Source organism: Acinonyx jubatus, chromosome D4 (assembly GCF_027475565.1).
Source record: "Acinonyx jubatus isolate Ajub_Pintada_27869175 chromosome D4, VMU_Ajub_asm_v1.0, whole genome shotgun sequence".
Taxonomy (NCBI): Eukaryota; Metazoa; Chordata; class Mammalia; order Carnivora; family Felidae; genus Acinonyx; species Acinonyx jubatus.
This window is the reverse complement of record NC_069391.1, coordinates 84,599,257-84,627,097: the sequence shown is the minus strand read 5'-3', so window position 1 is coordinate 84,627,097 and position 27,841 is coordinate 84,599,257. Positions and strand designations below refer to the sequence as shown.

General features: G+C 43.0%; 1 protein-coding gene across 3 annotated transcripts in view; it reads left to right on the top strand.

Moving 5' to 3' along the window:
* The window catches only part of PUM3 (pumilio RNA binding family member 3), a 335,043-nt gene that overhangs the window by 290,358 nt on the left and 16,844 nt on the right, over positions 1–27,841 (top strand). For 2 of the 3 annotated variants that reach the window (XM_053205311.1, XM_053205310.1), the window contains exons 13-24: positions 6,913–7,004; positions 8,321–8,539; positions 11,278–11,413; positions 12,017–12,092; positions 13,332–13,425; positions 13,691–13,757; positions 14,993–15,167; positions 16,127–16,230; positions 17,219–17,297; positions 19,213–19,311; positions 20,195–20,248; positions 23,942–24,022. In XM_053205311.1, coding sequence (XP_053061286.1) covers positions 6,913–7,004; positions 8,321–8,539; positions 11,278–11,413; positions 12,017–12,092; positions 13,332–13,425; positions 13,691–13,757; positions 14,993–15,167; positions 16,127–16,230; positions 17,219–17,297; positions 19,213–19,311; positions 20,195–20,248; positions 23,942–24,022 — 1,276 coding nt within the window. Of the gene's footprint in view, positions 1–909; positions 1,052–6,912; positions 7,005–8,320; positions 8,540–11,277; positions 11,414–12,016; positions 12,093–13,331; positions 13,426–13,690; positions 13,758–14,992; positions 15,168–16,126; positions 16,231–17,218; positions 17,298–19,212; positions 19,312–20,194; positions 20,249–23,941; positions 24,023–27,841 lie in introns of those variants that run through there. The other variant, XM_015064499.3, reaches the window with a different exon arrangement.

Sequence of the window (27,841 nt, the reverse complement as noted above, 5' to 3'; positions counted from 1 at the left end):
GAATAATGACAGCCCTGCCCTCAGGAAGTCTAGAAAATTACCAGTCTTAAGCCTAATGCCTTAAGGGACAAGAGATGGTGTCGTTTGCAAGACAGTAAAATCTGACGCTTGACACACTTGGAACCATGTCCTAATTCCTCAACTTTCCGGGTCGTCAGAAGGTGTGTTATGTCCCAAACCCCAGAACCTGTTAAAGGGACTTTATTTGGGAAAAGAAGATCTGTGCCGTATCACTAAGTCAGGACCTTCGGATGAGATCGTCCTGTATTATCTCAAAGGGCCTTAAATCCAATGACAAGTATCATAACCAAATATGTGGTGTTAGTTTCTCCAGCTGAAAAGTGGGGATAATATCCTAACTATAGTCTCATTTCCTAGAGTGGAAAATGGGATAGTGCAGCCTGGAGACACGAGGAGGCGTTAAAAATGACATTTAATGAGCGCTTACCAGGTTCATTCACTGTGCTAAGCGCTATGTATGATTTAGCGATCTCTATTTTATCGAGCGGGTAACAAACATTCAGAGACATACAGTAATTTGCCAAAGCCACAAAGTGAAAAAACCCGGGATTAAAATTCAAACCGACTTCCGAGAACACCCTTTTATCCTTCAGGCTAGACTACCAGAGAGGGTGCAAATGAAAGCACTCTTAAAAAAAAAAAAAAATCAATTATTTTGGTATTAGCTCAGTCGCCACCCCAGGACTCCGTTTCAACAACAGACGCGTGGGCGAGAAGCTGCCTTCCTTTCTCTGGCCTGGGAACGACAGGGTTAACGACGTCACTTTCAGGCGCCGGCGATACGCGATCGCCCTACGGATCCTGTCAAGGGCCAATACCCGCGCACGGCGCAGCCGTGGCGCCTCCAGAGGAAGTGCTGGAAGCGGACCAATAGAAATGCCGAATTTCCGTTTTCCTGGCTAAGGCCTCTCCTTTAACCCCAGCTCCGTTGCGCTAGAAGGAAAAGGCGGGCCTGGGGGCGGGGCAAATCGAGGAAACGGAAGCGGCGCCGCGGAGCCTGGCCCCCGCCCGCCTCGGCCCCACGTGTGCGGTGAGTACGGCGGCCTCGGCGGCCGCCCCTGGAGGGGTTCGTTCGCCCCCTGCCCCACGCTGCAGGGGGAGGGTCTGTCCGAGCCGCCAGAGGGTAGAGGTGCTCGCGCCTGTCACCCGGTGGATAGTCTTCTGTGGCCTTTTCTGTTCTGGGAGAGTTGGGGGAGACGGGAGACTGGCGACTGGGGCGGGTTCACGACTTGTCTTCCTCTTACTTTGCCCTGAGAGGGCTGCTGGGTTCGCCCGAGCTTCCTTCCCTCTAGGATCCCGGCCCGTGCCCGTGGCGGTCAGCCTTTCTGTCGTGTGTGGCAAATATCCACTCGACCCTGTGCACGCTGGGGGCTGAGGGTACAGGCTGAACGTAGTTGCACGTTATCAGCGCTGGGAAGGAAACGAGCTTGGTGCCGAGGTGGAGGATAGGGGAATCTGAAGGGGTCTCTAAGCTGATACCTAAAGCGTAAGAGGCAACTCTGAAATCTGGAAGCCCAGGGAAAACTACTTTAAGCAGAGGCAGTAACTTGGGCTAAGTCCCTGCGGTGGCAGCTAGAGAAAGGGGACCAAGGTGAGCTCGGAGTGCAGCGATACAAGATAAAGTTAGAGGGGTAGCGTGGCCGCGGCTCTGTAAGGCTTTAAAGGCCGTGATGAGTGGTTGAGATTCGATTTCTGTACAGTGGGGAAACCCGTTTCTGTTCTCATTTGCAGAAAACATTGGAGGCTTGTAAGGAAGAAACCTGGTTGACCCAGGTTCTCCTTAGGAATTGTCTACAATTTCGATTATTATTGAGTATGCCATTGAAAAGTATTGGTGTTTTCCATTAGGTTGGTGGTAGTGGAGGTGGAAGTTGACGAGTTGGAAGTATTTTTAAAGGCGGTGTCAAAAGAATTTATGGAAGGATTGAACATAGCAAACCAGGGAGAGCAAAATGTCAAGGGTAACTCTTAGATTCTCCTGAGATGATGTGTGGCTGGCTGAGATGGCAAAAATAGGGTGGCGTGGATTAGATGAGGATGTTTTTCTTTGGGGGTGTTTTGCAGTGGAGTTATAGTTGAAGAATTTATTTTGGACTTACAAGGCTGAAGTGCCTGTAAGACACGTAAACCAAGGTGTCAGGGAGGCAGTTAGATACACAAGTCTGGAACCCAAGGAGCAGTTCTGAGTGGGAAGTAATTTGGGAGTTCTCAGCATAGAAAGCCAGGGGGTTGGATGAGATCACTTAGGGAGGAATGTGGAGAGAGAGGGGGACACTTGAGAAATACCACTATTTGGAGGTTGCATATTGAAGGTTTACCTCTTTCATAGTTCAGTGCTAAGCTTGTTGAGAGGGTGGGATCAGTCACCTGCCCTTCTGTGCCTGGAAAATCTTTGCTATTTCATTCCACAAGGCAAAATTGGCCTCTTAGCTCTGTGGCTTTTTGAACGCTTTATATGTGATTCAGTTGTAACAGTTATGTTGTGTTTTATTTATTTATTTTTAAAAAACCTTTTAACGCTTTATTTATTTTTGAGAGAGAGAGTGTGTGAGCAGGGGAGGGGCAGAGAGAGAGGGAGACACAGAATCCGAAGCAAGCTCCAGGCTCTGAGCTGCCAGCACAGAGCGCAACGTGGGGCTCGAACCCACGAACCCACAAGATCATGACCTGAGCTGAAGTCGGATGCTTAACCAACTGAGCCACCCAGGCGCCCCGATTATGTTGTGTTTTAATTTTGTTTGCTTCTACTCCACCACTTTGAATTTCTTTTTCATATATTTTATTCAACGCAGTAGCTTTCTAGCAGAGTGTATAGGTATGCAGTATGTTTCAAGTCCAAGGTGTGAAATTGTAAGAAGGCCATCAAAATGTTCCAGAAAGGATTAAGAATGAGAATCATTTGGGAAAGAAGGTAGGCGTGTGGAGAAGAAATAATAAATTCATTTAAGGACATATGGGTGGCTCATTCAGTTAAGTGTCCAACTCTTGAGTTTTGGCTCAGGTCGTAACCCCCGTGTTCGTGAGTTTGAGACCTGTGTTGGGCTCTGCGCTGACTGCCCTGAGCGTGCTTGGGATTTTCTTCCCCCTTTCTGTATCCCTCCCCTGCTTGCTCTTTCTCTTGTGCGAGTGCGTGCTCTCTCTCTCTTGCTCTCCCTCTCTCTCAAAAATGAATAAACCAAAAAAAAAAAAAAAAAAAAGCTGTCATTTAAGCTGGATTTGAAGGGTGGGTGGGGTTAATATTTGATAGAATGGCTTTAAAGTTTGGATCCTGAAAAAGAACAGTGAAGACGTTTGGCTTGGGTGTGTTGTTTGTGATGAGGGTATGTTAGGACTAAATTTTGGATGGCGGTTTGGTTTGAAGTATTTCGTGTTGTCAGGAAACTTTTGAAGCTGTTGGAGCAGCGAGATGGTACGAAATTGGTGACTTTGTAGATTGATCAGGCAGCGGAGAGTGGATCACAGCAGCTGGGATCCAACAGCAAAAACCAAGCTGAGCAAGAGATACAGAGCCTGAATGGGGAATAGCGGAAGGGGAAAAAAAGGAGACAGTTCCGAAAGGCAAAGAAAGGTGCTGATTAGATGTGATGGTACAGGCTCCCCAAGCAAATGTGTCTTGCCAAGTGAAAGAAGTAAGACCCAAAAGGCTATCTACATGCAGCTTGACTTTGTTTATACCACCTGTTTGAAAAGAGGCGCAACCAGAGGGACGGAAAACAGATCAGTGATTGCCAGGAGGGAATGATGGCAGAGGGGCTCCCCTGGGGACTTTTTGGAGTTAAAACAGTACCCTAATGCACTTTGGTGGAGGAGACAGGACTCTGCATTTGTCAGAATCAGCGCGCTCCACCAAAGAGTGAGCTTGACTGCGGGTGCAAAAAAGTCAGCCGTCGTGTCTGGAAATGGAATGCAGACCGCGAAAACTAAATCTAACTTGTACAAACCTATAAAATGACCTCACTGAAGGGAGTGGTGGGCGAAGTTGACCTAAGTAATTTTGAAAAACAGTACTGTAAATGGATACTGTTGGGGGGGGGGTGGGGAAGAAAGTTGTAAATAAACTGTGGTAGAGTTGGGAAGTTCGTTTCCCATGGGCATACAGTGTGGCATTCTGAAACTACATGTGCTAACGCAGATCACTGGTGGCGAGTTTCTCCCTGTCAAGAGAAAAAAGTGACAAGGCAAGAGGGGAAGACCAGAATGAACCTTGTGGCGCTTGATTAGAGTTGGAGACGTTAGTGTGAACTTACTTACCAGATAGACAAAGAAATGCAGGCTCCCGGGTCCACAGACACTGGTATACGGACCTGGGTATCACCAGCCCCGTCTGGTGCAAAGCCCTAGAAGCAGTGACGTCAAGTGCGCCTCGCGCTCAGATCCTGCCCTTCTCAATAAAAGGAACCAGGGTTCCTCGGAGAAGTGGCTGGTTTCAGGGCCAGTGCACGGAAGTTGCAGGATGAACTTGGCACAAGTGCCAGGAGGTAAGGGCGTGGGAAACCAACCGGACGGGTCACGTCGCAAAGACCGAAGCAGCCTCTGAGATTTCCCGCTGGCCACAGCTGGCGCAGTTTGAGCAACGAAGCAACTATAGGATTGGGTTCGAACCCAAGGAGTAAAATGCGTGCGAGGCCATCTTGATGTAAATACGTGATTAAATAAGTAAATGAAGAAGGGACACACTTCTCCCTGCAGAAGAATTAAAAATATCATTGGTAGACGTAATGCCAGTCAGTACCACTGTGACCTGATGAGAAGGGCACTTAGCTCTGTGATACTCTTCAGAAAGATCCACACCAGTCCGATCACCAGCAAATCTCAGGCAAACCCCAAAGGAGAATATTGTGCACAGTGACCAGTACTCTTGAGTAGCATCTCGGTCATGAGAAAGAAGAGCAAGACACGTGTCACAGGTTGGTGGAAACTAAGGAGACCTGATGACTAACTACCGTGGATCCTGGTCCGGAAGGACAGGCAGAATCCGAAGTTAATAGTATTGTGCTGATCCTCTCTCTCAGTTTTGACAAAGTACTGTGGTAAGATGCTAACGTCAGAGGAATGGACTAGAACATTCGGTTTCTCTTTCCAAACTCTTGTGTAAAACGAAAACTATTTCAAAATGAACGGTGAAAACAAATGTACAGAGAAAATATATAAATGTCTGCATTTTTAGACCAACAGCAGCACAGAATAACTAAGGGATACAAGCATCGTTGTGATAAAGCAGCCAAGTGCTGAAATGAGCCCACAGTTAACCAATGAATGACCTAAGGAAGCGGAGTAATTCAGGGGCCCTCCATTTTTCAGAATTATAATAGGAAAGACTGAAGAGCGCTGCACTTTCCAGAGAGTTCTTTGCAACCTTACAGGTCCCTTGAGATGTTTCAAGAAAAAGGGACTCAATTAGGGTTGGGAAAATCTTTCCTACTTTAGCCTGTGTTTGGTGATTGATGGCTTAAATTAGCAAATGAAAAGAATCTGAAAAGCCTTTCTTTAAAAAGCCTTAATTATTTTCATTTCACTATTTCTCAAATACATGCCATCTTTGAACCCTTTTTTTTTTTTTAATTTTTTTTAACGTTTATTTATTTTTCAGGGACAGGGGAAATGAGCAGGGGAGGGGCAGAGAGTGAGAGGGAGACACAGAATCTGAAGCAGGCTCCGGTCTCCGAGCTGTCAGCACAGAGCCCAACATGGGGCTCAAACCCACAGTGAGATCGTGACCTGAACTGAAGTCGGACGCTTAGCCAAATGAGCCACCCAAGCGCCCCTGAACACTTCTTTTTTCTTATACCCGTTAATAATCTTGCAAAATTAGTTGTTCTTGAGTAGAAAATTCTTGTTTTAGGAATATCTGGTATTGTCTAGGAATTTCTAACATCTACTCTAGAGCGTCAACGTCAGAACTTTAGAAATAAATGTACAACTTTGGAAGATAGAGAAATAGGCAAGTGACATTTGCCCTTGACGTATTCTCTGAGCTTTCAGGAGCCTCGGGTAATCAAGGGGTTATCTGTTGCATGCCCTGTGTATAGTGAGCTCTCTGGACCCAGAAGTGACCTGTTAGAGTTCTTCCAAATGAAATATTGAATATCCCAACATAACCTTACTTTGGAGATCACTGAAAATTACTGGTTGCTTCTAAAAGAATAGCAAATTAAGCATTTGAAGTTAGTCTTTGTTTTAGCTACAGTGGTATACATAGGGAACTTGTAGGTAACTGATTTTCTTTCGTTAAATTTGAATATATGGTTGAGTGCAACCTATTTTTTGTTCTGGACTTTTTAGGATGGAAACCAAGAAATCCACATGACGATATTGTCAGTTTATTTTTTTTTAATGCTTATTTATTTAAAATCTTTTTAATGTTAGAGAGTGCATGAGCTTAGAGGGGCAGAGAGAGAGGGAGACACAGAATCCAAAGCAGGCTCCAGGCTCCGAGCTGTCAGCACAGAGCCTGACACAGGGCTCGAACTCATGAACGTGAGATCATGACCTGAGCCGAAGTCAGACGCTTGACTGACTGAGCCACCTAGGCATCCCTGTCAGTTTCTCATCATACAGTCTTCCTAAGTTATAAGAAACACAAACACTGACACTTGTGTCATATTAAATGTCATGGTCTGTTTTTACCCAGAATTATTGCTAAAGTGTTGCCTCCACGTACATCACACGCTAGGTGTACATGTTCTTAATTTTTGTGTTGGTACCTTGTCACTTCCACTTTTAAAATCTTAGAAACCGTGACTGCGTAGTCCCTGGACTTGTTGACCCATGGTCTGTCCAGGTGATTTGTCCTGCATCCATGAAATCCAAGGATTAAACGTGGCTTGATTGATGACCCTTACTGGGTGAGAGCAATCCAGTGATCCCTTTTGGGTTTTTTTTGTCTTCCAGAACTGCTACAATGGAAGTTAAAGGAAAAAAAAAAATCACAGGAAAAGATGTGAAGACCTCACAAGAAAAAAACATATTTCATAAAAACAGTGGTAAGATAGTCCTCCCAAACCATGTGGCCGTGTCCGTTGTAACCGGAGGGAGGGGGTGGTGGGATGAGGGGGCCAAGGGCAGATGTGGGTCTGTATTCCCGGGTTAGGATTGGGGGAAGTACGAGTTCTTGTGTCCGAGTTTGCGAGTTCCCCGTGAAACTAAGACATTTAAGACATTGCCTGGAAAATTGGGGGTGCTCTCTTCACGGAAGACCCCTGATCTCAGCTGCGGATGCTGCTGCCTCATTGTTGTCATTAATTTACCGCTCTTTCCTGTTATGTTCGTGTTTGAGAAACTGTGCCTGAGCAATGCCTGCTACTGGTAACCCAGCTGACCTCTGGCTTCCAGATCTCTGGATGTGAAGTTGCTATTACGCCATCAGGTGTCAGTGTTGCAGAAGGGAAAAGTCAGGGATTCTGTCCGTGCCTAACTGATTCATCTCGTTTGTGAGGCACTTAGTTTGCAGCTTAGTTAGCCAAAGATTTTTATCAAATACCTGTATCAGGCATTGAAAAACTTTTTTCAAAGTTAGAAATTTGGAAAAATTAATGTCTTTTAATTCAATGTGATATTTAATAAAATAATAACGTCCTTAAGTAAAAAAAAAACCTTTAAATTTGATACATCATTTAATACATACTTTCTCCTTTTTTTGATGTTTATTTATTTCTTTGGGGAGAGGCAGAGAGAGAGGGGTGGGGGGGGGGTGGGAAGAGAGAGAATCCTAAGCAGGCTCTATGCCCAGTGCAGAGCCCAACATAGGGCTCTATCTCATCACTGTGATATCATGATCTGAGCCAAAATCAAGAGTCGGACCCTTCACCAACTGAGGACTGAGCCACCCAGGCACCCGTAACATATATACTTTCTAAATTTTAAGTGTTCATTTTATTAGACCCCCTATTATGTTATTGAATCTCTGAAAATAACGTATGAAGACTTGAATGACAAGGTGTCATTAAAGTAGAATACAGGAGATAGAAATAAAATGTCATATTATCAAATTATATGCTTAAAGCAGAAATACGTGTGACTTAAAACAGTGGTTTATCTGTAGAATTTGTGGATGATTTTTATTATGCATTTCCCTACTTTGTTGATTTTCTTTAGTGAACATGCATTCTAATTTTAGAAATCAGAAAAAGCTTTAAAATTGTGTTTTGATTTTTTAAAAAATTCTATTCTCCATATTTAAGAGTAAGACAAAGTGTGTTTCTCTAAAGAGCGTGTTCTTTTGTGTAACAAACACAGCCCAGTGGATAAAAGAGATCTAGGCTCCAGATCACTGAACTCTCATGATTATTATTGTCCCTAGATTCTGGTTCGTCAAAGACCTTTCCAGGAAAAGTTGTCAAGGAAGGTGGACCTAAAATCACACCTAAGAACTTCGAGAAATGTGCCACAAAACCCGGGAAAAAAGGTGTAAAGCAGTTCAAAAATAAGCAGCAAGGGGATAAAATACCAAAGAACAAATTCCAGCAGGCAAATAAATTCAACAGGAAGAGAAAATTCCAGGCGGATGGTAAAAGTGATGGTAAGCACTGGTTCCTTGAGCATCGTCTTTGTGGACAGTGTGGACACCATTGTGCCATTGGTACAGACCTTCCATTCTTGTTCCTTGACAGGCAGCATTTGGGGTGGGGAGTAGATGGGGTTAGATAAACACCAGAAAGCACCTTCCCTGGGCACAGTTGTCTTCCGGTGCTTGGGGTGCCTAATCTCCTAGGCTCTTGCTCAGTTATCCTGGCCATGGAGTTCAGCTGAGCTGTGACAGCTTTCTGCAGTAGAACCTCAGTGAAACGTCCCTTTCTGTAGGCCAGATTTTACTGACTGATTGAATGGTTCAACCAAGAAACATGTGAGTTTTCTGCGCACCTTGCCAGGAGATGGGGACGAAAAAGTGTAACAACCAGTAAGGGTATAGGCCCCGAATAAGCAACATAGAAGCTTAAAGAACCAGTGTGTTTCAGCTCAGTATCTCCCTTGGCTAAGGATGCCTTGGTCAACAGGAGGCGTGTAGAGCCTGCCCTCTGGGAGCTTGGGCCCGTCTAACAGAGTCCGCCCACCAGGTGGCTTGGATCTGGAGCACGGTTCTGGAGACGGGGCACGGCCATCGTAGTGGACACATGGCAGGTTGAGACTCAGGACCAGCTGCTGACTGATGAAAGCGTTGGCAGGGCTCCTGTGCCCCTTGAAACAAATCGTTTTCTTCGTCGTTATGTTCGAGGGATGGTTCCTCACCCAGAGCTCTGCTGGCGAATCCCCTGCCCCCCCCCCCCCCCCCACCTTCCGCCACTTGTGCGTGGTTTGGTCCTGGCCTCAGACAAGCCGTTCCCGGATGTCGTGTGCTGACAGACGTGCACCCTTCTCTGCAGCGTCACGAGGATCTCTCCAGTGTCCTCATTGTCCTCAACATGGCAACTCCTAATACGGCTCCTTTGCTGCCAGTTGAGACCACTGCGGGGAGCCTTCTGAGTCTGGTGTCCCAGCCCGGGTCCTGGCTCTGCTCTGTGGAGCACTGCTAACCGGGGGACGGGAGGTGGGGACAGATGTGGAGGACCGCCCACGAGGGGGACGGGGAGGTGGGGACGGAAGAAGGAAGGGAAATCCCATTGTTTCTCATTCGGCTGGCAGGATCCTTTTATGCTCCAGCACGCCTGTTTTCTCTCCATCCCTGTCTCTTCATCCTTCTCTCCACCCTGCCCGCCCCCCCAGAGTTGCTGTTTCTCGTAGCCTCTCTAGCAGGTGCTAAGTCTGTTTCCCTGCTAGAGTTCTCGCCACCGCATTTTGAACACGTGCCTGCTCACGTGAAGACCTGTGGCCCTGGTTCCTTCTGCTGTGGGAGATCGGCTCCTGACTCTGATTGGGTTTTCTCATGTTTTTATATCGGCAACTGAGGGAGGTTGGGTACTAGAGATCCCGGAAGTTGTGAACGTATGTTGCAACCTGGTGTGGCAGGTGTCAAGGGCGCCCAGAGCTTTGTGGAATTACACGAGCTCCGGAGCAGCCCTTGCCTTCTTCCGTACAGTGCGCCGCGAACAGTGCACCTAGTATGAATGGGAAATGCGCCCGCTCTTTCCTGTCATCTCTGATTACCAGGCAGGGAACAAATAAGTAAACAGTAAAGGAAATAATTAAATACATTGTCGTAAATTGTACGGGCCGTTAAAAATTACTACAAGTTACGTTCTTGAGAAATAATTTTGTTTCATGGAAGAATGCTTACAGTATAATAATGTTGAATTGAAGCAGTAAGATCCGGAATTTTTAAAGATGAATATAAAACAGGCATAGGGAAATGGCAAGAAGAAAATAGAAGTTGCCGGTCAATGTGTAGGTTTTGAGGTGATAGGATGTTGTTGCATTTTCTAGGTGTTTTATAATGAGTGCATTTTCCAGTCCGAGAAGGGGAGAGGTTTAGAAGTCAGTAATTCTCCAAAGGGTTCTTTGCGGGACACTCGCGTAAATAATACCCGTTTTATTAAATTGTTCTTTGTTAGGCCTTACGGGGTTTTTTGATTCAGTTGATAAGTTCCTTAGATTTTGAAGGAAACAAAATACTCATTGGAAGATACAAGATTTACAGAGCATTACTCTGGAGAAGACTTAGAAATTTTGATTATGCATAGGTCTGAGTAAGAGGGAGCAGGGCAGGAAGTTTGAGAGCGGTCTCTCGGGTTCCCACTGGTTCTACCACTTAGGATGCGCCTGACCTTGGACAAGGAACGGAACTATTTAGTGCCTTTGTTCCTCTCATGGGAAAAAGGGCATATTAATAGTGTTCTCCTCACAGCATTGTTGTAAAAGTTCAAAGGTACGTAACAACCCTCAGAGTACTGAGAATGTTAATAATTTTTTCCCCCCTGTTTTAGTTTGGACTGAATTTTGTTTACATTAAGAATTGATTATACCTGAAGTCCAACGATTGTGGTGTTTTAAAGTAGAATTTTTATTTTATAATTGAAAAAGAAGCTTAACCCTTTTCAGTTCCTTTTATAGTCCTTTTGGTTTTGTTTTTTTCTTAATAGGTGTCTTGTTAAGAATCGGTACAAAGCTGGTGACCGAATGGTTGATTGGTTTCAACTAAGTTTACAATGTATAAACTGCTCAGAAAGTGAAGGAAAGTATAAGTTTACGGGGAATGACGTTTTTCACCTTTTAGTTTTTACAAGGAGTGTTGATCCCGATAAGTGATTGCCCCGTGTACCTGACTGATAGTGGTCTGTGGCACTTGGAACTAATGTAATTGAAAATAATTTCTTTACTGACCAGAATCAGCGGCCAAGAAACCGAAGTGGGATGACTTCAAAAAGAAGAAGAAGGAACTGAAACAGAGCAGACAGCTCAGTGATAAAACCAACTATGACATCGTTGTTCGAGCGAAGCAGATTTGGGAGACCTTACGACGGTAGTGCCACCTGACGGCCTCTTCGTTAGTCCCTCTGAGAGGGTGGAGGGTTGTGGGCACCCCTCGTTCATAGCGAGATGTCCTAAGGTAAACTGCGCAGCGCTTGGGATATTCGCGGAGAACCCAGCGCTCCAGGAGAGACCTCGGTATCAGATGTCTGCCCACGGCACACGCGTGTGGGATCCATAGGATGATGTCACATATGTTTATGAAAACGTATGAGAATTAGAATGGGTTGGAAATTTCTTCCTGGGAGAGTTCTGAGAAAATGAAGGACAGTTTCCTACCAGCTAGGTTTTGAGATACTTAAGCCTTTGGTCTCTTGGACTTGTTTTATTGTTTTCTTGACATTTGAGGTTTGGGCCATGAAGATGTAAGCTGATGCATAAAATTATACCTTGTGACATGAGTTCTTGTCTTTGAGAAAATCACTTTTCTCCGGTTGCTCTGGAATAGTAATTTTCACCTCGGAGGTCCGCTGCCTCCGGAGAGAAAAATCCCTCTAACTGGGCGGACGTACCCTGGTGTGGTTTTTAGTTTCTTGTGTTGGAAATAACGTCTTTACTTCAGCCGTGATTCCTCCTCCTTTATTCTCATTTGTAGAAAAGACTGTGACAAAGAAAAGAGAGTCAAGTTGATGGGTGATTTGCAGAAGCTGATTCAAGGGAAGATTAAAACAGTAAGTAGGGCAGGCTGGTAATGGCATTTGTAACAACTGAAACCAGCCCGCTCTCAGTAAAGGCTGGGTGACTGTTCCCAATAGGTGCGATACAGTTTTAAATGTATTTAGCCCCAAATTTCAAATACCTTTTATGATACTGAGTAAATAAAACCTTTCGTAGTGAGGGACCTTACTCCTGGGGAGTTAGTAAAATATCAATGATCTTTTAAAAATTCATTTTCAAAAATTTTACTTAAAGTAAATCAACGAGCCTGGCATGGGTCTCGAACTCACAAACCATGAGTTCATGACCTGAGCCGAAACCAAGAGACAGACACTTAACTGAGCCCCAGGCACCCCGAAAAGTTGTGGTATTTCATATACCACCTCCACCCCCCTCACAACTACTGGATAAATCAGATCCTCACCGCAGGACTCGTGGATCAGTAACCATAAATAATCAGTTATGCAAAATGATTCTTTACTGTGCCATGTTATTTGCTTATTTTAATGTTTACTTGAGAGAGAGAGAGAGAGAAAGAGTGTGAGCAGGGGAGGGGCAGAGAGAGAGGGAGACACTGAATCTGAAGCAGGCTCTAGGCTCTGAGCTATCAGCGCAGAGCCCCATGCGGGGCTCGAACCCAGGAATCGCAAGATCATGATCTGAGCTGAAGTCAGGTGCTTAACCAACTGAGCCACCTGGGCGCCCCACCAGTCTACTTTAATAGTGCTTTTTATTTGTTGCTCATTCTGGCTTTAAATTTTTTAGTTCCAACAAGTCAAAAAATGACTTGCTACTCGTGTAGCAAGGCTTTTAGATCAGTCTTCTGTCTATACCTTATGTTGCCAAGGCCAGACATTCTTAGATCACTTATGTAAACAAAAAAAATCAGAGAATAATAAAATTTTTGAATTGGAAAATTTCCTTTAGGCAAAGTAACTTTCAGAGCCATGAGAAATAATAGTATGTATAACCATTAAAGAGGTTTGGTTTGATTTGCTTTGTTTTTAATTATAATGGTAGGAATCTTGCAAGATGGTTAAATCTGTCCCAGTGTTGGACGGTAAGCGGCAGAACCAAGGAATGTCATTTTGTACAATTAAAACGAGCATTTCTACTCGCGAGTAACCTAGGTTTGATTTTGTCCATGAAGACCCTCCCTTGTTCCTGGGAAGGAAAGTAGCAGCAAAACAGAAGTGCTGTGATAGAACTCTTCAGAGAGATCCGTCTAACAGCCCGAACTGTCTTCCCTGCAGATGGCATTTGCTCATGACTCCACTCGTGTGATCCAGTGTTACATTCAGTATGGTAACGAAGAACAGCGAAAACAGGCTTTTGAGGAGCTGCGAGGTAGGTCTCTTCTGTTGGAGATTAATCGTAATGCTTTACAATAAGTCACTTTTTCTCTTGAGATACCTGGGACTGCCCTGGAAAATCATCCTTGTTGAGGGAAAGCAATGTGTTCTCTGCAGGACCTCTTTTTGTTTCTATGGGTTCTTTGCGTGGGGCGAGTAAGAGAGTTGTTTGTTCCCAGGATTGTGTGTTTACACAGTTCTCTGATACTGGAGGGCCGACGTGAGCTTGTCAGCTCATGATAATGTATTTTGTTTTTCAGATGATTTTGTCCAATTGAGTAAAGCTAAGTATTCCAGAAATATTGTTAAGAAATTTCTCATGTACGGGTGAGTTTTGTTTATAACATATATTGTCGTTAGTCTTTTAAAGGCATGGACAACACTTGGGCACTTGGTCTGGGATCATAATCACCAGCCCGGGGGAGATGCTTGTCGTGTTGCTGGGGAGCATGGTGTGAAAAACAATTATCCAAGTAATGTGAATGATGATACTGCCTTCTCCACTCTTATTTTGACATCCTGGAAGAAGAGAAATTGAATGATTAGCTTAGAATTCATTACCCGTATTTAGAAGATGCAGGGCTGGGAGGGGAAAGGGAGGAGGCCCGGTGGGGTCAGTAGGTTAGGGAACGTCCGGATGGGAACACTTCCTAAAGTAGCTGGAATTGCGGCTTGCCCTGACTTCTCTGTTTGAGCACCACGTGCCCAGATGTGCTAACCATAGAAAAGTTCAGTTGACAGAATTTTCAAAAAATGTGTTTCTGCCTGTAATTATCAGCTGCTCGATCATGTTAGAATGTAACGTAAATACTTATAATGACGTCCTTTTTTTTTTTTTTAAGTTTGTTTATTTTGAGAGAGACGGAGACAGCACAAGTGGGGAGGGGCAGAGAGAGGGAGAGAGAGAATCCCAAGCAGGCTCCATAGCATCGGCACGGAGCCCTGTGTGGGGCTTGAACCCATGAAGCTTCGAGATCATGACCTGAGCTAAAATTAAGAGTCAGACGCTTAACTGACTGAGCCACCCAGGCACCCTGAAGTCCTGTTTCAATTAGACGATCCTGTTTCCTGGCCTCTTGGTCTTTCACCTTCCCTTTCTCTCCGTCTCCCCTACTTTTTCACGCCAAACAGTTTAATATGGGCTCCTGGCGCTAGGAACACAGTGCTGGCCACTTTCTCTGTGCATTTAAGTCATTCACCTCTTACCTCGACCATGTTCTGTCTGTGACGTGACCAAAGAAGCTGAGTCACAGAATTCAAGTAACTTGCTCAGGATCTTTCAGCTGCTTGGCAAAGTCAGGTCTCAGCGGCCAGGAGCAAGTTGGCTCCTGAGCAGGCTGGGAGCTGGGCGGGGGGGGGGGGGGTGGAGGACAAGGCCAATAAGGGATAATGGCGGGGAGGCGGCCGGGGGGGGAGAGGGGGGGAGGATGAGGCGGGTGGCTCTCCTGCCCCAGGTGGGCTGCCCCGTGTTCTAATGGGCCGGTTTCAGGAGAAGTTGGGTTTTGTGGCCGCCCCACTTCCTCCTCCTGTTGCTGATGTTCTCCCACCATCCCTGGCTTTAGGAGTAAGCCGCAGATTGCAGAGATCATGAGAAGTTTCAAAGGGCACGTGAGGAAGATGCTGCGGCACGCGGAGGCGTCCTCCATCGTGGAGTATGCGTACAATGACAGGGCCGTCTTGGAGCAGAGGAACATGCTGACGGAGGAGCTCTACGGGAACACGTTTCAGCTCTACAAGGTGACCTTCCAGAACATTCTCGCTGGCGCTTTTACTTTTTCCGTGTGCCGTTCCTGACGTTCCAGTGCCCTGGTCTCAGAATATTCTATTTCTGCTTTGTCTGGTCCATTAAGAGATTCTCCTACCCTTCGTTCTCTTGGATTATTTTGTCTCTGGTGTGATGAGCAAATGATCAGACTTCCATTTCCCTTTCTTCCGGGGCACGATGTCTGAATCCCCTTTAAATTAGACTGCACTGTTCCTCTCTCCTGAGTTCCCTGCGTGATGCTTCAGGACATCCGTTTCTGCTGGACTGAGGTAGAGGTCTCTTCATAGTTAGCAGAGCTTTGTAACCACCCCCTAACCAGCTCGGGCTCACATGTATCGGGCTCCCTGTAGCTGCCTTCTGTGTTTCTTCCTGTGTGTGGACTGTCCTTCTCTAGGTGGAATCCAGGGAGGAAAGGGAGTAGAGAGAACCAGCCTTGGGCACGGTACAAGGTTGAATCCATTAGAGGCCAGTAAGGGGACTAGGACGATGAAAGGGTCTATTTCAGACCTTGGGACCTAAATGCACCCATCTCTCTCCAGAGAGTGCTTCCCCTAGTCAGGTCCAGCTCCTAGCTCGTTTCTTTTGTAACCATCACTCTGGGAATATCCATGGTGGCAAGAATTTGTGAGCTGACTACCTGATCTTACGATGAAGTACGTGCTAGGTAAGGTGCCTGTTGACTGGCTGAGTTGGACGGTTGTTTAAATACGTTGATGGGTGTATAGAGTGGGAACCAGAAAATCAGGTTACTCTGTGGGGGTATCTACAGCGGGGCGTTCGTTATGTGAATATGGGAAATCGGAAATTTATATTGAGTTTATTTAAAATAACTATAATTGATTTGTCTTTGCTGTGATGTTGAAGAAACTCGGTTAAATTTAAAGGAGTTTAATTTTTTTTTTTTTTTTTTTTTTTTTTTTCCTCATTGCAGTCTACAGATCACCCAACTCTGGACAAAGTATTAGAGGTACAGCCCGAAAAGCTAGAGCTTATCATGGATGAAATGAAGCAGATTCTAACTCCAATGGCCCAAAAGTAAGAAAGCTGTTTTTGTCTTTTCTTAACAGATGGCATTCGAAGGAAGAAATTGTTCTATAACCCTTGCAGAGGAAAGGTAGATAGTTACCCAAATAGATTCAATTATTTGAATTGGATCATAAAACTTAGATGCTCAGGCATATGGCCTCCCTGGAGTTTGTACCATAGTGGAGTGGTTAAGGGGTATCCTTTGTGACCCAAACTGCCTGGTTGTGAATCCTGGTGCCCCCCTCAATTATTAGCTGTGACGTTGAATAACTTAACCTCTGTGTGCCTCAGTTTCCACATCTACAAGATTTGGGATAATAGTAGTACACGTTCCGAGGAGGATTATGAAGATTAAATGGGTTAATATTTCCAAAACACTCAGAAGCAGTGCTTTGCCCATAAAGGCCACATGTGTTTGCCAGCTGCGTAGATACTTCTTATCAGCTCCAGGTCTTTGGTGCCTTGACCGTGAGCCTCCACCGTACGTCTGAATTCAGCACGTGCTGCGCTAAGAAGCTTAGATCGATTCGGTGTTGTTGAGGTCACTGATACTGTTTCCTTCTATTCATGTTTTAATTGTGCTAGGGTTATTTTATGAAACTAAGCGTTGTGAAGGGTGCTTGACAGAAAATAGCTATAAGAAAATAGATGCATATAGGGATTCCTAATCACAAGTCCATTGTTGGGTAAGAAAATGTAGATGTCCTTATTGAAGATGGGAGAAAGTTATTTGGAATGATGATTTCCTCTAGAGATACTGGACATTTGTGCTCTGGTTTTGGTTCTAGTGGACGATTTTTATCATCTAAAAGTTTGTTGTTGTTGTCGTTTTTAATTCTTAGTGTATTACTGAAAAGATGCACTCTGCTTGTGACAGACAACATTTTCTAAAACCATTTTACTTACTTTGAGTATTTTAGGACGACTGAGGTTATCTGTGTCCCTATTATTGTAGTGCCAGATCTGACATATTCTCTTCTCCTTGTCTGTCTTTCAGGGAAGCTGTGATTAAGCACTCATTGGTGCATAAAGTATTCTTGGACTTCTTTACCTACGCACCTGCCAAGCTAAGATCAGTAAGTTCTTGCCTTTAGTTTTTAAACCAAACATAGAGGAAGAGCCACATTAAAATGTAAAACACTGCTTTAATGGACATTGTCTTTTGGAAATTTTAAAGAGTTGTTTCCTTATTTAGAGAAGATAAGGCACTAAACTCCCTTTGAACGAGTCTACCAATTCCCTTTAGAAATTTGCCAGAAGACTGTGGAATTGACTGTAGTTTTATGAATTTTGTTGGGTTTTTATATTTTAATTATAAGCCAGATACTTACTTTAATTATAAGCCAGTCCTCCAGCTAACCACACTGAAAATTAACGGATAGATACTCGGCATTCAAATAGTTTGAAATTCACCCAGGCTGATACAAAATTCACGTCGACGTGAAAAGGTTAGGGGAGGACACTCATGTAAAACTAAACGGACCATGAGAGACTGGACCTCCTACGATAGAAGGTAAGGAACAGAGAGGGAAGGTAATTTGTACTGCCCTTCAGGTCAGCGATGGGAATACAAATGAGAATTCATCATTTACTCCCCTGAACTTTGCTTGCCTCATCAAACCGTGACCACATTGCCCATTCGTCCTCATTTTATTAGTAAGGGGTAACTAAAATAATAACCCTGACTGCTTTTTAACAAATACGCCAGATTAAACATTCATAGGAATTTTGACCCTCTCACAAGTTGGCATAGAGAAGAGAATTTTCCAAGAGTAAGCTGCTCACCTCAGCTTGTGGTTCAACGACTGTAGCAGGTGCTGCTTCACTTTTGGGGATTTCTCTCTTTTCTGCAGGGCACAGTATCTCACAGTCCTGGATATTTTAAGGCGGGACAGTATTTTGAGATACGAGAATATGAGCACTGGAATATAGTCAGTGGTGGAAAATCTTTGTCATTATTATTTATTTTTTAGTGTTGAATGTATTAATCACAGAACATCATTGGGAACTTGGTGTGAATGTACAGTAACGGGACAAATCTTCCCTGGCCCTGGGGGCATTAACTCTCCAACTGGATAGCTTTGAATAGATTCATAAGTTTAGATATGTAAGCTGAGCGCTGTATTTCTGGGACCCATCCTGGGATAAGATTACAAAATCGTTACGGATGAAATCACGTATTTCTTATTGAAGAAAATAGTCTCTTTCCTGGTCGGAGACTTTGTATATGTTTTATTTATTTAATATAAATTTTTCAGTCGGGAACAGACTAACGTGGGGCCTAGCAGAACTGTCGGAACTCATTTACCTCTATGTGCTAGGCTTCCCAGATACAGTTAAGAAATTAGGTACATTGACCATGCAGAAAGATTAAAAATACGCTAAATTACCTTGTAAGACATTAATAATTAGGATTTTACTAAAGGGGTCATTGATAAATGAGGACCTAGTCTAACAGACTCATTATTCTTAGGGAAATATCAGTTGAGTGTTTTTACGGTGAATTACGAAAATGATTTCTAGAAGTAATCCAGTGACAGACTGAAAAAGAGAAACTTTTTCAGCCCAAATTAGTGTTTTGTTTTCTGCTCATTACACACACGACCGTTTTAGGGAATAATATTGTATCTTTTTTATCTGGCTTTACTATTAAAAACTCCCTCCTTCTACAGCCACTTCGTAGCTGTATTTTTCTTGAAAAATCTTTTAGAATATACAACACACATACATACTTTTCTGAATAGATATTGGTAAAACTCCTCGGGTATTTTAATAGAAATCGCGTACCACCGGTATTCACTGCCCTCGATGGCGAAAAAGAGGCGTAGGAAAAGGTTGTGTTTTCTGCACGCGTCTCTATACGATTAAAAATGAAATTGTTCTCCACCTCTACTCTCTGTGATTCTCTGTGTGTAACTGGTTCTCAGTAGAAGATTTTAAAAAGGCAGGAGGAAAGGACAAAATAAAGCCGTGGTGGCGTTTGTTCCCCAGGAAATGATCGAAGCCATCCGCGAGGCGGTAATATACCTGGCACACACACACGATGGCGCCAGAGTGGCCATGCACTGCCTGTGGCACGGCACGCCCAAGGTGAGTGTGTCGCTCGCGGCTTGAACCGCCTTCCCCTCCACTCTCCCGCTCCTTTGGTCTTTGCCCTGATGTGTATCAACATTATCTTTGCAAAGTTGAGCCTCAGGGCCTCCCAGGAATTGGATTTTCTTAGGGCCTAGTGTTTCTCTGTTGGAGTTTTCATTAAAGTACAAAAAGTTTGAGTTGTCTTTATTTGGGAAGGGACCTGTCAAGCAAGTAGAAACAATATATATATCAGGCTTACCCGTATAGAAGTTTTGGTACCTGTCAGGTTCTTTGATTCCTCATTCAGTGATCTTAGTGGGGGGAGGGAGAGGCGGGAGGAGATGATGAACGCGTGAGATGATGCTCTCATGGGTGTTCAGTACTTTGAGGGATGAGGTAAAGATCCGTGTTAGTTGCAGGAGTTTAACACGAAATGATCCACATTTCCTTGATCAGTATAATTTTGTCTTGTAAAAGTGTTGTGCTTTGCCCACTTTTTAAATGAATACCACTTGAGTTTCTGGTGAACCAGTAAGTATTGAATACCATCTGTATGCTGCACCCTTACACATTTCCAGTCCGTTCACACGCTGAAAGAGATCTCTCCGTTCTCCCTGTAAAAGAAGGTATTTCCACTGGGTTTGCCTCACAGCTAATAACTTTAGGGTTCCGTACTTAGGTCACGATGGATTGTCACGTACAGGTCTAATAGGATTGGAATAGCTCTGGAAGGACTTAAAGTATATTGCCGTGTTTTTGGTTCTGGCCACGTACCTGTTTTCACTCATGAGAAAAGTGTGCCAGACTGGTGGAAATTTAGCATTCTAGACATTTTTGGCCATGTAGTTTTTAATCCATAACTACAAGTTGTAAGACAAATTAACTTTTCTCTTTTAAGGACAGGAAAGTGATTGTGAAAACAATGAAGACTTACGTTGAAAAGGTGGCTAATGTAAGTATAAGAAAAGTACAATTTCTGTTATTTTTTGTTTGCTTTTTGTCCTTTTTTTATTTTTAATAAAATGAAATCACATCTATTGTAGAAAAATTGAAAACTTCAGAAAATTGCCAACAAGAAAATTATTCATTATTTTAGTACAATCTCTTTCTGTGCATCTGCCTTTTTATGGCATTAAGTTTATACTAAATGAGATTTCTCCTTTTTGCATTTAATTTCATACTGTGACAACTTTCCATTTTTATTAGATATTTTTGAAGACCTGATATTTAACTTCTTTAATGAATCTGTCCATTTATGTTATTAAATGCGGAAATTACTGTCTAGAATAAATTTGTAAAGTCAGCAGAGAAAATTCCAGTTGTTAAGTTTTATAGTTCTTTGGAACCCTTTGGAGATGCTATAAAAGCTCTCCTCATGAAATCATAGAGGGTATGAAAAGTTTTTTCCAGAGAGATTAATGGCCTCGAATGATAGTATTTCCATGTATTTAAATACTTACTAGTTTTCCACAGTATTTCTAGAATATACATAGTAGCAAACATATGTTAAAGCTTCTGATTTACTAGGGAACTAAAATTGGCCACAACAACTGTATCCTATGAGAAATGCAAAGAGAACTCATAGCAGCTGGTGGCCACTTTGGACACCGATAAATTGGCACTCGGTGCCTATGGACGTTCGCAGCTGGAGACCCGGGAGGGAGTATGAGGCCATGTAAGGCAGCTAACTTTTCTGTAACAAAATGAAAGCAAAGATTCTCTAGTGAGTTGTTTCCAACATATGAGATTTTACTGTTTGTTTTTCATCGTGAAGTAAATCTTCTAACATTTTAATTTGAATATTTTAAATTAGAAATGAGTAAAAACCGAATGTTAGTAGAAAATTCTGAAAGGTATTAATAGTAAAAGACATTTCTTTCTTTCTTTTTTTCTCTCTTTTTGAGAGAGTGGGGGGGGGGGGGGGATGGACAGAGAGAGAATCCTAACCAGGCTCTGTCCTGTCAGTGTAGAACCCGATGCAGGGCTCGAACCCACAGACCATGAGTTCATGACCTGAGCTGAAATCTAGAGTCTAATGCTTAACCGACTGAGCCACCCAGGTAGCCCCAAAAGTAAAACACATTCTTAAATAATAAAATTAGATTTGTTTTAATTTTACAGTTGTATAAACAGTTTTGGGATTTTTGTGTTTGTTTTGTTTTGGAGAACCTGATCCCAGCAAGGCATTATGATAGTAACAAGAAATGGACAGCGCAGTGCCTTTTTTATCCCACGGAGTTGCTTCTAAAGAGAGGAGATAAACTAGTAACTCCCCATGGATTTAATTTATGGTTATTTAGACATGTTTAATTTTCCACGTCTTGGGGATTCTTGACATACTCTCTTATTTCAGTCCTTTTACACGTATAAAGACTTATCATCTTGTGGCCTGGCCTGTGGTCTGTCACAGGATCTTGAGGAGAGTTTGTTTTGTGGAATTGGTGCGTGTGGTATTCCATAAATGTCAGATCAGGGTGGTTGACAGCGTTGTTCATCTCATCAGTGTTTTTACTGATCTGTTTCTCCTTGGCTGCTTCCATCAGGTGCTGAGAAAAGTGTATTAAAAATCTCCAGCTGTAATTGTAGAGGTGTCTTTTTGTCACTGACGTTCTGTTCCAGTTTCTTTTGTATTCACCCAGAGATACTGTGTATGTGGGCATGCTTCTGTGTGTGGGACTTAAAAATCAGAGACTGGTGGTTGTGTGCTGTGTACACATTGTTATGCTTTGTTTGCTTCTCTTAATTCACCTCAGGGTCCTTTTATTTCTACACACACACACACACACACACACACACACACACACACTTTGTACCTCCCTCGTTCTTTTTAATGACCGGATAGTGTTTCATTATAGGACTTCCGTAACTCAGTTAACCAGGCCCTACTGTGGGATACTTGGGTAGTTTCTAGTTTTTTGTTATTTCTGGTAGTGCTAAAGGACATGCCCTTTGTGCCTTTGCGGAAGATAAATGCCTGGAGATAGAATTGCTAGATCTGAAAGTATGTGCATTTAAAGTTTTTATGAATGTTGTCACTTGGCTTTTCAAAGAAGTCGAATGACTGTACATTCTCATCAGTGACCAGCACGCCTGTTTTTCTCAAACCTTTGTCAAGTTAGTATATTAGCAAGAGTTTTCACTTTTGCCTATATGATAGGTGGAAAATGGTATTTCGTTGTTTTAATTATTGTCCTTAATTAATGAGTATTATTTCCTGTGCTTAAAGCCAGCTGTCCCATGTTTTCTGTGAACTATGTTCTTTGCCCATTTTTAGTAGTGTTGGTCTTTATGGTAACGATGTTAGACTTTGTCAGTTTTCTCCAGTTTTTTCTTTTTTAATGTTTAGTTATTTTGAGAAAGAGTGTGTGTGTGAGCAAGGGAGAGGGGTAGAAAGAGAGGGAGAGAGAATCTTAATCAGGCTTCACGCTCAGCATGGAGCCCTATATGGGGCTCGATCTCATGGCTGTGAGATCGTGACCCTGAGCTAAAATTAAGAGTCAGAAGCTTAACCCACTGGGTCACCCAGGCATCCCTCTCTGGTTAGTTTCTAACTGAAATATTATTACCTGCCATGTTCTTTATACGTGGCTCTGAATGAGTATTTTCAGAAGTCACATACCCTCTCCAAGTAAAAATGATTGATATCATTACCTAGGATACAAAAAGAATATGCCACAAGCTATGAAAACGCTTTTTTTCATAAAGTAGAAGTTCTTAAACTTTGGAACAGTGTCAGCATCGCGGAAGTAATTCTCTTATTTCAAGAGGTGACCTTTAAGTCACCACGGACATGTTTTGATCTTGTGCTGCTATATTAAAAGCGGTTATTTTTACCTAATTCCCCCATATTCATTATATAAATATATTTTTTTAGTTTATTTTTTTAGTGTTTCTATTCTAATTAAACAGGATTATTTTAAAGAAATTAGACAATAGGGGCGCCGCCGTGGCTCAGTGGGTTGAGCATCGGACTTCGGCTCAGGTCATGATCTGGCAGTTTGAGTTCGAGCCCTGCGTCGGGCTCTGTGCTGACAGCTCGGAGCCTGGAGCCTGCTTTGGATTCTGTGTCTCCCTCTCCTCATGCTCTGTCTCTCTGTCTCAAAAATAAATAAACATTAAAAAAAAAGAAAGAAATTAGACAATATACAAAAGAAAATGAAACTATTACAGTGTCCTTCCTTCCAGGAGTTTCTATGTACACATGTGTATTTTGTATCTTATATGTGATTATATGAGTTTATATACTTTCTTTTTCATGATTGATATTATATATACGTAGTTCTACATTCTTGGGGTTTTTTCCCACTTCCACTTGAACTTTTTGAGTTTAATTTCAAGTAGTAATTTATTAACAGGATACTTATTTTTGAGAGGTGTTACATCCTGGTTAAAAAACAAGTGAGTCTCGCCTATTTGATACTGAAGAATGTGCTTTTGCTTTTCTTTGTTTCTTGTAATCAACCTAGAATATCATTAACTAGGTCCTGATAAGAGAGGAAGTTCCTTTGAATGGCTTTTATCTGTCTTGTTTCTATCACTTTAGATAGTCGTTGGGTTGATAATCTTTATAAAGTGACTCCACGGGTATACTAAAGGGGAGAGGCTGTACATGTTTCTAATCTTTCCTGGCTTCCCTTTTTTACAGGGACAGTACTCCCATTTGGTCTTATTGGCGGCATTTGATTGTATTGATGATACTAAGCTTGTGAAGCAGATAATCATATCAGTAAGTAATTAATTCTGATGGTCTTGGATAGAACTTAAATTTGTGGCTGTGTCAGTTTGACTTCATACCTATAAGTGTAAAGACCTGGAAGTGTGCTTTCTGCCAGTATTTTGTTAGTTTTATTTATTAATTGGTTCGTTTGTTTAGTATTTCATTTGTTTTTGTTTTTCTGATTTTAATAAGATATAGTTGACATATAACATTATGTAAATTTAAGGAATACATTGTGTTGATTTGAGATACTCATTTATTGCAAAATGATTACCACCAAGTTTTTATTTATTTTTTTAGTTGACTCAGTTAAGTCTGTTTTGGACACTTGCTTCTTTCCTGTATAAAACAACAATACTGTAACTTGATATTAATAATATTTTAAATTTGCAAAAGACTGGTTAAATTAGGATAACATGGCTGTCAGACCACAGGACATGCTAAATGAAAAATTAGCAACGCAGTGCTCGGGTTTGCTCAGAAATTCATTGCCATAGTAATTCTGCAGTTAGTCAGGAACCCACAGGGAGCGGATGCCCATGACCTTTCTCTCCTTCCTTTGGAGAAACGACCTGTGCACAATTACCCAACTTATCAGTGCCCCGTCCTGGATGGAGCTGATAAAACTCCCTCAATTGCGATACTCCTTAGAGCTTCCGTGAAAGCTTTGTCGGAGTCCTATTAAAAATTCTCAGAAAATTCCTTTTCATTTCAGCAGTTCCTTGTAGCCTGGTCCAGCAACCATGAAGTGGTAATAAAGAAATGCAGTTCATTTAACCCTAAGTTTGCCTTCAGGAAAACTAAGTCGTCCTTTTGGCATTCTGCGATGCCTGCCTCTTTTTCTGACTTCTGACTATGTGATCCTTTCTTCCCTTCCCTTCCTTTCTTTCTAGTGCATAAACGGTGTGGGGTGCATGACAGAGGTCACGGGGGTAGGGATGAGCAGTTGCAACATTAGTAGCAGTGACCAAAATTAGAAGCCTCTTAAAACAGTATGATCTGTATAGACTTGGATTACACGAACCTTTGTTTCATACATACAGGTGGGGCCCTTCGGCCAGTCTTAGTGACAAAAGCAGCTTCTCCCTTGCGGACGTTCAGAAAGAGACTTTACCTGTTGGCATGCGGTGGTGCTGTGGCCTCTCTGTGCAGCCGGCCTGGACCGGTAGAGCTGGTGTAGTAGAAAAAAGGGACCAGCTGGTCCAGGGGTAGATGCCAGCTGTCGGTCCCAGTGTGTGTGGATTTCTCATGCCCTCGCTGTCATGTTGCGACTTTCCCCTTGACTGTTTCAAGATTGCGATGACTTTCTTTGGGGTAGGATTGTGGGAAGAAACAAGTTGGCAAGACTTTCATGTCACAAACTGAGTATTCTGGCATGTTCCTTGTGACTTTATTACCCTTTTGACTCCAATCAATAATGATTGTTTTTCATTCCGGTGACAGAGATGTGAGGCCATAAATTGGCAAAATGAATAAAGTTGTTTCACGAAAATGGAAACAGGCTGGGCTATTGAAAGTTCGCTTTTGTTTTAATATTTTCACAACAACTGCAATTTGCATAAGTGTTCCAAATGGATTTCAAGAGAGGCCAGACTCCCTTCAGGATTTGCCTCCGTTGTCTGCTAGATTAATTTTTGCCCAAGCATTCATCCCACTTAGAAGTTGCTTGTGAAACAGTGTTGATTCCTTGTGCTTACCGGTTTGATTCCCACAACTACTTAAGCTACATTCCTGATGACTTGCTCATACTTGGGGCAGCTTTCCCTGAGAGTGGCCTCATGTGCTGAACTCTTGCTTCTAACTGACGAAACTGTGTATCCTTACGCTCTGTTATAGCTAGCGACGGAACTCGGGAATGCCGATACCACCACGAAACCTGGTGTGGCGTTCAGTGCTTTTCACAAATACCCAAGAAAGCGTAGCGTGGCCACTAAGCATTCTTCTGTTCAGGGGTAACCAGACTTCCTGAAACGTCAGGTTGAAACCACAGCCCGGTCATCTGAGCCTTCCTCTTTCTCCACCTGCTTTACTTTCCAAAATAAACATGCTTCTAAAATGGATCCGTTTTTACCCTGGAATCGTGGGTGTGGTGCGGCTGCTCTGACTGCACGTTCCTCTGAAAAGGACGTAGGCAAACCGGCCAGTTGCTGTTTGAAAGTGAAGAATATTGATGCATACTTTAAAATATATTATCTTCTAAACGTACACAAAGGTACAAAGGATGATGCAGCAGACACCCAGCCTCCCAGCATCTGACCAGAAGTAAAACCTGACTGGCACACTGAAGTTCGAGCCTTTTGTGGACCTGTCCTGACCGTGTATCCCACCCTCCCCCATACCCACTGGGATGAATTCTCTGTTGTTTGGGAGCCTTGCCCTTTCACTGTATGTAAATGTATATGGTTTACAGATTCTCCATAAACGATGCCTTGTCTGTTTTTTTCTGCACCTTGCTTTTTTCTTTTGGCATTGCCTTTGTGCGATTCAGGAGGGGTCGGCAAGTTTTTCATAAAGGGCCAGATTGTAATTATTTTAGGATTTGTGAGCCATTTTATGATCTCTGTTCCCTTGCCTTGGTTTTTTTTGTGTGTTTTTTTTGTTTTGTTTTGTTTTGTCTTTGTCTTTAACGCCCCTTCAAAATATGAAAACCACTCTTATCTCCTTGGATATGTGAAAGCAAGCTGCAGGTTGGATTTGACCCACGGGCCATGGCTTGCCCACCCTGTTCTAAATCCCTGATTTTCAGTGCCAAATAGTATTGTACTATGAGTAGAATAATTTTTCCAGTTTTCTCTTGGAGACTTAGATTGTTTATAATTTTAAAAATACTTCAGTTCTCTTTAGATTTTGCTATCCCACGTGATTTTATGAGCATTCGTGTAGGTCTCCATGTTTTTCTAAGGCGTTTACGTAGCAGAACGGATGGGTTACCAGATACCCTGCACAGATGTTTACAAAGAGTCACATGTGGTATTTGCCACCCAGACACCACAAAACCTGTTGCATTATGCAGTGCTTTTAAAAATAGCCAAGACAGCTTAGTGTTACTAAGCATTCTGTTCACAGTAACTGGCTTTCCTGAAATGTCAGGTGGAAGTCACAGCCTACGCTCTCCTTTTTTATGACCAAGCCCCAGTTCAGTCTCTAGACAGCGCTCTCTGCTCTCCCAGCCGGACCTGCTCTCCACATCCTTGCAGTTTGTCCTTGCTCTCCATTCATTCAGCGGTTAATCATGACGTGACCCGGGGCTCACGGAGTCAGATGCGTTCACAGACCAGGAGGGCACATGAGGAGCCCGGCCGGGTGTGGGGGGTGGGCTATGGGGAAAGGAGGAGGTAGCTGCCAGCTTCTAGGAACTTGAGCTCCATAGGGATAGAGGCTCCTGGTTTCGTGTTCTTTTTTTTTTTTTTTCTTTTCTTTTCTATTTAATTGCAGTACAGTACACATAATATCAAACTTACCATCTTAACCTTTCCCTGTGTTTTTGCATAGTTTTTTTTTTATTGAAGTAAAGTTGGCATACAATATTATATTAATTTCAGGTGTATAGCATAATGATTCCACAGTTATTTACATTCCTCAGTGCTCCTCATGGTGATGCGTCCCCATTGGTCCCCAACAAGGTCATGACAATATTGTTGACTCTGTACCCTATGCTGTACTTTACAGCCCTGTGACTTACTCATTATAAAACACAAAATAAACATCAGAAATATACTCAAATACAAAGAACAAACTGGTGATGAGTGACCTTTATACTTCTCCTGCAAGTCACTCCACTCGTTAAACCTTGGGCTTCTTATTAGTGAAATGGAAGGAGCCCTAGTA